General features: G+C 36.0%; 1 protein-coding gene across 1 annotated transcript in view; it reads right to left on the bottom strand.

Moving 5' to 3' along the window:
- PDHX (pyruvate dehydrogenase complex component X) overlaps positions 1-12,573 on the bottom strand; it is a 71,778-nt gene that overhangs the window by 22,483 nt on the left and 36,722 nt on the right. Inside the window, exons 4-5 of the mRNA XM_043909162.1 lie at positions 3,362-3,561; positions 1,759-1,857 (exon numbers count right to left, since the gene is read on the bottom strand). Of these exons, the coding sequence (XP_043765097.1) occupies positions 1,759-1,857; positions 3,362-3,561 (299 nt within the window). The remainder of the gene's footprint in view (positions 1-1,758; positions 1,858-3,361; positions 3,562-12,573) is intronic.

Below are 12,573 nucleotides of genomic sequence, written 5' to 3'. Positions count from 1 at the left end.
TGTTGCCTTTCAGGCAGGGGTCAGAACAGCTGATTTCCAACTCATGTATGAGTATGGCACAAACTTCACATTATGTGCTTAAGAAACCAATCAGTAAGGCTGACGTACAGATAACAGGATATCTGAGAACGAAAGCCATACAGCTTTCATTAAAAGAAATATCCATCAATAAACTGCTTCAATGAAGAGTAAAATAATCCAATGAAAAGAAAGAAAAGTCACCTGATCAGGCAATGCCACTTAATAATTTAATAACTTTGCTCTATCTCAACTTGTAACAAGTTTTAGCCAACATTACTGATCATTTCTTATCAAATATTAGATAAACTGAGAAGAGTTTATTGCTTCAAAATGCTAACTCAATTTGAAAATTTAATATTACTCTAATAGAAATGTGGCATACACTACTATGGCAATTTCACATTAGTTCATATGCCTATTTGATTAATCCTTGTCTTCCCCACTAGACTAATTTTCAATAGAGCAGGTGCCATCTAGTTCAATATATTCTTGAAAGATACAAAACTTAAAATTAATCTAAAATATGATATAGTCCCAATAAAAATATCATAGTCTTCCTGCCCAACCCCGCCAGTGGGGCTAGATAAATTATTTAAAAACCATTTGGAAGAACATAAAGAAAAAAAACAAGAAAACTGGTTTATTGAAAAATAAGAGAAAGGATAGCGCTATCAGATTTTGTTTTTTTGGGCTCCAAAATCACTGCAGATGGTGATTGCAGCCATGAAATTAAAAGACGCTTACTCCTTGGAAGGAAAGTTATGACCAACCTAGACAGCATATTCAAAAGCGGAGATATTACTTTGTCAACAAAGATCTGTCTAGTCAAGGCTATGGTTTTTTCAGTCGTCATGTATGGAAGTGAGAGTTGGACATAAAGAAAGCTGAGCACCGAAGAATTGATGTTTTTGAACTGTGGTGTTGGAGAAGAGTCCTGAGAGCCCCTTGGACTGCAAGGAGATCCAACCAGTCCATCCTAAAGGAAATCAGTCCTGGGTGTTCATTGGAAGGACTGATGTTGAAGCTGAAACTCCAATACTTTGGCCACCTGATGTGAAGAACTGACTCATTGGAAAAGATCCCAATACTGGGAAGGATTGAAGGCAGGAGGAGAAGGGGATGACAGAGGATGAGATGGTTGGATGGCATCACCGACTCAATGGACATGAGTTTGAGCAAGCTCCGGGAGTTGGTGATGGACAGGGAAGCCTGGTGTGCTGCAGTCCTTGGGGTCACAAAGAGTCAGACACAACTGAGCAACTGAACTGAACTGATCAGATTTTAAAGCTTACTGTAAAATATTTCTAATTAAGAGTGTGGTTCAAAAAAACAAAAATGAGGTACTAATTCATGGATAGACTGATCAATGGAATAGAAAAGAAAATCTAAAATGAGATGGAAATTGCTTTGATCATACACATGTGATTGCATCATTAGCTCACATGAACTTAATACAAAGATTCACCACTCTGCTCACTAATTTTCTCAATTTATCCTCATTTCTAAGGTTCTGGCTTAGCTATCAAATTAGAACTGTTCTTCAGTAATGCTGCAATTATTCAAAAAAACAACCCTTGCATAAAATACTATTTTATGCTGACAAAAGCAATTAAAAGTACAAAAGAGCAGTGAATTTCCTTTTAAATCTTACACTGAATAAGTCCTTCTTTAAACACTTTCAAAAATAGATGATCATATAAATACTGGAACTGGGTATTACAAAAAGCACACACATACTCTTTAGTGAATATCCCTCGAGGGCCAGTGGCTGTGCCCTGGTTAGCATCCAGTGCGTGCTTTTCCAGAATATTGCGGGCAGCTGGACTTAAACGGAACCTAAGAAGAAAATATAAAATCAAAGGAACCAATTAACACTTACATTTGATTCTAAATGTCAACAGCTTTGCTGATAATTAGAAAAATAAAAATGTATAATGAAGCTAAAACAACTCCTACAGACAGTGACAGTCAAATAAGTTAATCTGTACTAACCTGGTTTATTTTACTAATAAGACATTTTCACACAAATTTAATTACTATTCTAAAATATGATAAGAAACTATATTGTTCCTTCATGTACTTTTTATTATAGTAAGATATGTGTAAAATTTATCATTTGAAGCATTTTTAGGTGTTTTTATTGAGTGGATTAAGTAGAGTAACAACAGTCTGCAGCCATCACCACCATCCATCTCCAGAACTTTATCATCCTCCCAAAATGAAACTGCACACCAATTAATAACTCCCCATTCCTTCCTTCCACCAGCCCCTGGCAACCATCACGGCACTCTCTGTCTTTACTAATTTGACTACTCTAGGTAACTTGTAAGTGAAATCATTCATTATTTGTCTTTTTGTGATTGGTTTATTTTACCTACACATCTTCAAGATTCATCCATATTATGTGTCAGCATTTCTTCCCTTGTTAATACTAATATTCCATTGTGTGTATATATATGTGTACAATACACATATATATTGTATATCGAGCTCTAATACCTGCCAGAAACTCAAATGCAGGGTAGTTAGAAATGTGTGTTAGAATTCTAATTCCATTTTATATCAGTTATACATTTGAAATTGGAATTCACATTACAGTAATTAGGATTCCATAAATAGGAACACAATATGAAGTTTGGTACACTGAATTCCATTCTGGAATCTTAAAACCTAACTCAGGAATTCAATGCAGACACTAAATATTTGCTTTGCTCTCCACAGGATGTATAGGGTCTTCACAGTACTTGGAATATTTAGGTATTCAATACTATTTGTCTGTGGAATAAACAATGATGGTAAAATTCCTAGATCTCAGTCTCCTAAGAGAAGAAAGGGAAGATCAGCAACTTCTTACTTAATCTACGAAGATGTTTTAAATAGGATAATGATTAAAATATTCCAAAAGTTATATAATCTTTAAAAAAAAAATTATTCAAATAAGTGTCCCTTGTGGCTCAGATGGTAAAGAATCTGCCTGCAATGTAGGAGACCTGGGTTCAATCCCTGAGTTAGGAAGATTCCCTGGAAAAGGAAATGGCTACCCACTCTAGTATTCTTTCCTGGAGAATCCCATGGACAGAGTAGCCTGGTGGGCTACAGTCCATGATGTCATAGAGTCGGACACGACTGAGCAACGAATACTTACCATGTTCACATTTAGATCAGAAAACAGATTTAAGAAAGTACCATTTTGGAGAAAGGAATGGCAACCCAGTCCAGTATTTTTGCCTGGAGAGTTCCATGGACAGAGGAGCATGGCAGGCTATAGTTCATGGAGTCTCTAAGAGTTGGACACGACTGAGTGAATTTCACTGTCATTTATTCAAATAAACATACTCACTGCAGTTTTCCTGGTGTGTGTTCCTTCTTGACAGGGGTAGAAATCTGTGGTTCCAGTGAGGGGGGAGGCACTGATGGTTTTGCAGCTGGTGGTGGAGGACCTACATCTTTAGGAATTTCAACATGTTTCCAATCTTCTCCTTCTTCAACTAGCAAACCAATCAGTGAACCCAACCGTATATTTTTAGATCCTTCTGCCACCTATATTTAAAAAAGAAAATAATTGCAGAGAAAGATTCATGATTTCGTGAAGTAGTTTATTCTTTGGATAATTCTGTACCTGTTAGAAATCTCTCTTAAAATGAGCTAAAACTGATATCTGAGCTAGCCTACCTCCTCCCTTCCACTTACCATGTTCCTTGCCTATGTTCCCTCACTTACCCCTTCCTTCACCACTCTCCTCCTTCGTTACTAATGCTAACTCCTGAAATTAAAAAAAAAAAACAGAGAAACTCTCCTCTTTCTGACAGGCTTCAAATACATAAGAGCTACCATTACTATCTTCCTTTTGATGTCATTCAGTACAAATCTAAAATAAGAGTTGTAGTTACATATCTTAACTATTTGTCTTTCCCAATAGTTTCCACAATGGCTTAGGAATTCCAACACCTCATAAGGGATTAACTCCTTCAAATAAGTTATATGCACTAAAATTAAAGTGAAATCTTTTCAGTAAACTTAGTCTTTGAAAAAAAGTGTCCCATTGTATGGATGGAATTGGTTATTTACTTTGGTTAACAGTAAGTGTGTGTGTGTGTGTGTGTGTGTGTGTGTGTGCGCGCGCGCGCACGTGTGCGCTTAGTCTCTCAGCTGAGCCCAACTCTCTGCGACCCCATGGACTGTAGCCCATCACGCTTCTCTGCCCATGGAATTCTCCACGCCAGACTACTGGAGTGGGTTGCCATTCCCTTCTCCAGTGGATCTTCCTAACCCAGGGATCAAACCCAGGTCTCCTGCATTACAGGCAGATTCTTTATCATCTGAGCCACCAGGGAAGTCCATAATAAGTGTCCTTTCCACATTTCTCTTTCCCTTGTATGTATAATTACAAAAGCTAAGACATAAAGTAAAACCTCATGGATTTTCTGTAAGTGTATGAGAAACATGGTAATGTCTTAGCTAACCATTCTTTCATAGATAATGTCAATTAAATGCGTAAAGAAAGACAAGATGATTTTTTAATGCAAATATATTTTAAGCATTGTGGCAGGATTAATTTATAAAGAAAAGGTTGCTTCTTATTTAATTATTAAAAGAAGTCCCTAAGAATCTTCAGATGATATTATACATTCAGTACTGGAAGAAAATGTCATTCCTTTAAAATGTTCTATTATTCTCTTTCAATTACTTTAAATAAGGTTCATTAGAGACATACTTTAATGAATAATATACTGTAGGATGTTCACTAATATAGTAATTATAAATAAAAGTGTAACAGAATGGGGTTGACATTTCTAAGTAACACTAATTTTCATGCTTATTAGTATGTGCACTATTAAAATAATAAGTTTTGAGAGTTAGGAAGCTTCCTAAACTTACTAATTACTGATGGAGCAAAATACATATAAAAAACTGGTATATAAAACTAAATAAAGATGTTTAATGAATAGCAGCTGAGGAAAAATGATAAACAATCTAAGAACAATTTGTTTGTCACATACTAAAAAGTTTTACTTCTTTGGACTGCTCATTTTTTTAAACTATGTCAAAAAGATGAGTTAAGATTATTAATAGGTTAACATTTTTTCTTATTTTAAAAATGTCTATTTGTTTGCTTATGAACTGCTAACTCAAAATCACAAAGTAAAATGACCAATTTTCTTAAAAAATTGATAGAAGAAAGTATTAAGTGATATGAAGTCCATCTGATGTTCATTCCTATCAAAACTGAACAAGAAACAGGATCAATATCCAAGTTCAAAGAACATCACTCAAATAAAAAGCATGTTTAAAAAAAGGGGAAGGTTTATCCTAGAGATATCAACAGGTTTCTGAAATCAGATATTATACTGAATCTGAAACTGACACCTCACCTTCTGCTTCGTTTATTGCAATAAATCATAAAAATGATTCTGTACATACCCTACCAATTTATATCTTCAGAAGTAGGCAATGATGAGCATTTAGTATCATTTTTCTTTTCACCATATCTAAGTATTAAGTAAATTTTATTTTTAAGTACTCATATTTTTCCATTAAAAAATGACATGATGGAACATGAAACACTAAATGCAATGAATAATGGTATACTACCACACAACTTGAATATATTAATAGAAGGTCAAATAAAACAATGTCTATTATAGTTCCACTTAAAGCCACACTAAAGTTACTACACAAACTTAAAGATCACTTCTCTTTTTCTGTTCCCTTAGTGCAGTAAGAGATCTTTTAGAGGTGTGCTAGTTTCCTGTAGATATTTGCTGACGTTGTAGTCAGCAAATATTTAAAATTGATGAAGACTCAGTAACAAAAGAATAAATTATGCTCTTTTCAAAGCTGTGTTGAGAAACCAAATGAGTCTTTGTTACTGCTCCCTGAGTTAGGACTGTGGATGTGCTCTGCTCTATGACAGAATCTGGAGTTTAATGACACCTCGGAGGCCCAGGTCTTTTCCCAGGCACTTGACTTACTTGATCAAAACTCTCTCCTACTCTTGTGTCACTGATTTCTTAATACTAAAAGAAAGAGTTTTACACTTAGTTCTGCTAAAACAGCTCAATAATGCTCAAATATTGGATCTAGAGTCTGTCATTTAAATTAATAGGCTCCCCTCATAATTTTTTACAGGTTCCTTGGGTTTCAATGCTGGCTCTGCTACTGACGAGTTATGTGACCTTGGTGAGGTTTATCTCACCCTGCCTGCTTCTTCATCTGTAAAATGGAAATAATAATAGTAACTACTTCACAAAGTTATTATATGAAGTAAATGAGTTATATATAAGACACTTAGAATAGTACTAGACATCTAGGAAATGCTACATAGATGGGAAAGATGCTATTATTATGATTACAGTGATGTCTTTCTCCAAGTTTTTTTTTTTTGTATAACATATATATATATATGTATTTAAATTCATACCTTATGTACATATAGATGGACATACTTATTTATTTCTCTCCATTTTTTTTTCAACTTATTGCCCTCAAGGTCTATCTGTGTTGTTACAAATGGCAAGATTTCATTCTTTTTTAATGGCCAAATAGTATTCCATTGTGTATTTATACTCCAGTTGCTTTATCCATTCACTCATTGATGGACACTTAGGTAGTTTCTGTATCTTGGCTGTTGTAAATAATCCTGGAGGAAACATGGGACTGCAGATATCTTTTTGAGTTAGTGTTTTCTTTTTCTTTGGGTAAATATCAGAAGTGGAATTGCTGGATCACATGATAGTTCTATTTTAAAATTTTAGGAACCTCCATACTGCTTCCCACAGTGGCTGCACCACCAACAGTTTACATTCCCACCAACAGTATACAGGAGTCTCCTTTTCTCCACATCCTCACCAATACTCGTTTCTTATCTTTTTGATAACAGCTATTCTAACAGTTGTGAGGTAATACCTCATTGTGGTTAGGTTTGCATTTCTCTGATGATTAATGATGTTGAGCATCTTTTCATGTAACTGTTGGCTGTCTGCATGTCTTCTTTGAAAAAATGTCTATTCAGATCTTCTGCCCATTTTTAAATTGGATTGCTTGCTTTTTTTTTTTTCTATTGAGTTGTATGACTTCTTTATGTATTTTGGATATCAGCCCCTTATCAGATACATGCCTTACATATATTCTCTCCCATTTTGTGGGCTGCCTTTGCATTTTGCTGCTGGTTTTCTTTGCTGTAGAGAGCTTTCTGTTTGATGTAAGCCCAACTTGTTCATTTTTGCTTTTGTCGCTTTCACTTTTTTGTGTCAAAAAATCATAGCTGAGACCTATGTTAAGGACCTTACCAAGTTAGGGTTAGGGTTATTTTAAAACAAAAAATATACTCAACATGGATCAAGCAGGAACTACAGGGAAGTGCCCCTCATTGCTAAAGGTTGGAAATTCATACAAAAAGGCCCAGCCATGAGGCTGGCCACACTAGAGTGTAAACAGCAGCATGTGAGACACAGAGGTGGTGATATGTATTTCTCAATAAACATACATACACAGAGTCTGAATTCCATCCCTAGGCCCAGACCCCTAGTATGAGTTCTCTTTACCAGAGACATCCCCACAAGCTGAAATGTATTATCTGCAAAAGTGTTAAAAAGACAGCCCCTCTGGTAAGCTCACCAGTATACCCAAGGATATGAGATACTGAAGACACAAAATACCTAGAGCAGTACTTGCCAGGAGAGAAATTATCTGAGGGGATTCATGCCATTAAAGGTGCTCATAAGTACTGCCTATTTTGATTCTGACATTAAAAAATAATCAGTAAGTTAAGAAATTATTTAAATAGTTTTCTTCTTTAAAACAGAACAGCTTGAGAGTTGCTAAGTGAGGACTGAAGGAGCACACACAATGGTTAGCAGAAATGAGTTGAGTCACATGACTGACTTAAAAGCTGGTTTAAAACCAGTCCAGATTTTCCCATCATAGTTTGAACCATTATACAGTTTGAAATTTTTGTTCTTTAATATATATATTTAACTTATATACATAATGAAGAGTGGTTTAAAAGGAAGATACGTAAGAAACAATGAAGCAGAAAACAAATCAACGACAATCTAAGATGCAGAGCGGAGAAGAAACACTTAAGTCCTTGAATACCAGTTTGCCTGGCACTCAAGCTGGGCACTGTTCTTACACAGTATTAACTCATTTAATGCTCTTAAAAACCTTTTGAAGTGCTATTATTATTCCCACATATAGATAAGGAACTGAGGCTGAGAAGGAAAGGCTAAATAACTTGCTCAAGATCCCAGGGCTAGTAAGTCAGGAGTCAGATGCAGTGTGACAATAGAGACAACATTCAATATGATCAATGCCGTGTCTGTAAATTATATTCACATGATCAAAACGATCACATAGCACCTCAAGACAGTGCTATTTTTACAAGGAAGCTTAAAAAAGAATAGTAGATGATAAATGATTTAGTTTTTAGTTCATGGGAAACACAGACTCATTTACCACTTTAATGTCATTTATCCATTTCAATATTAAAAAATTTAGAACTGAGACTATGTCCCATTTAGTAGAATTTGCTCTGAGCTTTGAGAGGGTATTTTCTCAGTTAAAAATACAGTCTATGAAGAAGAATCAACTGAAAGGTTTCACAACTTCAAATTTCAACTGATAATTTTCAAACTACAAAAAGTAATTTTGAAGAAGATTGCAAGCAACTTAATAAAAAATAAGGGAGGGTAGGAGGGAATCTAACAGTAAAATAAAACCATGGTGAAAAAATCCATGGTTTTTCTTTAGAAAACACCAGTGACACAGTACTGGAGGGAGATATAGCGAAGACATTGATTGAATTAGAGGAACAGTACCAAAAATAATTATGGTCTGTTGTTGTTTTTCTAATAGGTTTCCCAGGTGGTACGAGTGTAAAGAATCCACCTGCCAATGCAGGAGATGCAAGAGACACAGGTTCAGTCTCTTGGTGGGGAAGACCCCCTGCAGTAGGAAATGGCAACCCACTCCAGTACTCTTGCCTAGGAAATGCCAAGGACAAGAGAAGCCTGGCAGGCCACACAGTCCATGGGGCCACAGAGAGTTGGACACGACTGAGCACTACTTTTTGCAATGTTCAGATAATCAATAAAGGAATTAAAAAAATCTGTTTTAATATATATAGATGTTAAAATTTAGAAAGAATTCTATTTTTGAAAATTGTTTTGAAGAGTAAGAGCCTACCCCAAAATAAAAATCAATAACTGTATTGCCAGTCAATAAACTAAAATTTTAAAAAATTATGTTTAAATATATCCTAACATCTTACATCTTCTTCACCCTCAAAAGCATCCTGACTTGTATGACAAATTATATAGTAACCCTAAATATATTTGAAGCCAATCTTAAACTCTTCAAAAAAAGTCATCTTAATATTCTATTTTATTGTTATTTAATCACTAAGTCATGTTCAACTCTTCGTGACCCCGTAGACTGTAGCCCGCCAGGCTCCTCTGTCTACAGGATTTCCTAGGCAAGAATACTGGAGTGGGTTGCCATTTCCTTCTCCAGGGAACCTTTCCAACCCAGGGATCGAACCTGTGTCTCCTGCATTAGCAAGCAGATTCTTTACCAATGAGCCACCAGGGAATCCCCTCATTTTATTACTTTACCATTTAAAACATCTGCTATCTAATTTGCTGAATAATAAATTTAAGACTAAACTTATGAACTGATACATGTGTAACAGTTTAAGGTTTTTACATGACAATTTACCAGTGTGATTAAATGAGAATTTAATAACTCTCCCATTAACTTAATTGGAAATAAATCATAAAATTATCTATACTGGCAGCAGTTATTCTTTATTAATATTATTAAGAGTGTCTAAGCTTGTTTTCTGGCTCTAAATGAGCCACCAGGACTTCCCTGGTGGCTTAGATGGTAAAGCATCTGCTTACAATGCGGGAGACCTGGGTTCAATCCCTGGGTTGGGAAGATCTCCTGGAGAAGGAAACGGCAACCCATTTTCCATCAAGAATAAGAACACAGTATTCTTGCCTGAAAATCCCATGGACGAAGGAGCCTAGTAGGCTACAGTCCACGGGGTCGCAAAGAGTCGGACATGACTGAGCGACTTCACTTTTCTTTTCAAGCTTTTTTTCTGGCTCTAAATGAAATATAATAATTAATATTTTATATTTAAAATGGAACTCAGATGTAAAAATTATGAGTACTAAGAAAAGAATCAAATCGGGGTTGGGGAGAAAATAAAAAACTCTCGAAGACTATGGAATAAATCCCTATGAAGAGCAAAACAGGTTGTAATTCCTAATCTTTCAAACATGTGGGCAAACTAAAAACTGGAGTTTTATATCATCAGTTCAGTTCAGTTCAGCTGCTCAGTTGTGTCCGACTCTTTGTGACCCCATGAACCGCAGCAGGCCAGGCCTCCCTGTCCATCACCAACTCCCAGAGTCCACCCAAACCCATGTCCATCGAGTCGATGATGCCATCCAACCATCTCATCCTCTATAGTCCCCTTCTCCTCCTGCCCTCAAGCTTTCCCAGCATCAGGGTCTTTTCCAATGAGTCAGCTCTTCGCATCAGGTGGCCAAAGTATTGGAGTTTCAGCTTCAACATCAGTTCCTATGCAATATTGCTCTTTACAGCATCGAATCTTGCTTCTATCACCAGTCCCATTCACAACTGGGTGTTGTTTTTGCTTTGGCTCCATCCCTTCATCCTTTCATATCATCACCTGCCTTTTAATAAGCTCAATTAACCAATTCCTTGATTCTGAAAGTAAGATTCTCTTACATGTACTCCTATAAAAATCATCTTATTATGGGTGCTAATACGAGAATTATTCCAGAATGAAAGACAAAGTTCTAACTTGCGAATGGAAGGTTAAGAAAGGAGGGGGGTAAAAGGCTTTTAAAAATATCAGTAATACCACCTTAACTTCCCTCCATTTTTCCCCCTATAAAATTGCACACTGTGATATGAATATACTCCCATTTCTATTATCCAAAATGCATGTGGAATAATAATAAAGCCACAGAGCTCTAAAGCACATACACACAGCCTTTGGCAAGCAAATAGCTATTTGTACAACTAAAGCTGTTATCAATCATACCGCCTCACACCACCTTTTCAGAGCTTTCGGGCCCAGGTGAACAGGTACTCCTGACCTAAGACATCATTATTAATCTGAAATGTATTACTAAGCACCTGAGTGAAAAATATTATCAATTCTGGAAGACTTCCATAGCCAAACAATCCAGAACTGAGGCCAAAGACACAGCTTGCCAAAAGTACACACAGCTGGGCTTATTACATGTGCTAATTTAAACAACGTTTTTCCTTTTCAAAATGCAGCGTAAATTAGTGAAAGAAACTATTTTTGGTAAGAACATTTACTTTTTTCTAGTTAAAAAGGTACAGAACTTTTTAGTCTTGCATTCATATTTCCTCTTAGGAAGTATTTTCAATAATGTGTTTTAACATGGCTATCAATAGGGAAGACGACAATTGAAAGGAATTTTGACAAATTAGAATGCAAAAAATAAAATATTAAGTATGACATCCCAAAGTACAGTCTCTGGACACAATGTACGAAAGAAGGCATTATATCCATGGTCAAAGTGGAGGTGAGCTGGTGGCTCAGAAGAGAGACCACATAAAGGGACTACTAAGAGATGTGCAGCGTGTCTGTGTAAACCACGCTACAGAGGCACGAGTGGATGCTTAATGTCCAGTCACAGAAACCAACACAAATTATGAGACAAATATACAGGCTGAAATGGGGGTAGGGTCACCAAGACTGATCGAATAAGTGTAATAATAATGGGAACGGTGATGTTTACCAACACTTGGTGGGTGACAGGCCTTGTAATGGGAGACGGAAATGGCAACCCACTCGTGTTCCTGCCTGGAGAATCCCAGGGACAGAGGAGCCTAGTGGGCTGCCGTCTATGGGGTCGCATAGAGTTGGACACGACTGAAGCGACTTAGCAGCAGCAGCAGCAGCAGGCCTTGTAATGAGCATATATGCATTATCTCAATCTCTACTATTACCCCATAACCTACAGTATTACAGCTACCTCCACTTTACTAGAACGCTAAAGAATTTGCCAATCATGACATAACTAATAACTAGCAGAATTGGTCATCTATATGAATCGGGTAACAGTGTGATTCCAGAGCCTGTAATCTTAGCTTCTATACCACACTATCCATTTACTGTCCTAGAAGGTCAGAAACAAACACGCCCTATCAGTGAGTATACCATGTAACCAGAGACAGGCTTTATGCATTTTATTTCACTTACTTTTCATATAAACTCTAACATTCCACTATTTAAAAAAATGCCTATTATAGAAAATTAAGAATAGAGAGAAAAACAGAAAAAAAGAGCAGGAGAATCATTTAGGTCTACTACCCAAAGACAAACCTCAAATTTTTATAACACTTCATTCTAATCTTGTTTATATTTGTATTTTTATTTAAAGTTCTATAAGACTGTAATCACCATCTATATATAATTATAAAAGTGTTTTTCCAAAATTTTTTGAATTTTTGTTAACTTATAATGAAATCACATTTTTT

The sequence above is a fragment of the Cervus elaphus genome, chromosome 1 (assembly GCF_910594005.1).
Source record: "Cervus elaphus chromosome 1, mCerEla1.1, whole genome shotgun sequence".
NCBI classification, from domain to species: domain Eukaryota; kingdom Metazoa; phylum Chordata; class Mammalia; order Artiodactyla; family Cervidae; genus Cervus; species Cervus elaphus.
Note: the sequence above shows the minus strand (reverse complement) of the source record. Positions and strands in the feature narration are given on the sequence as shown.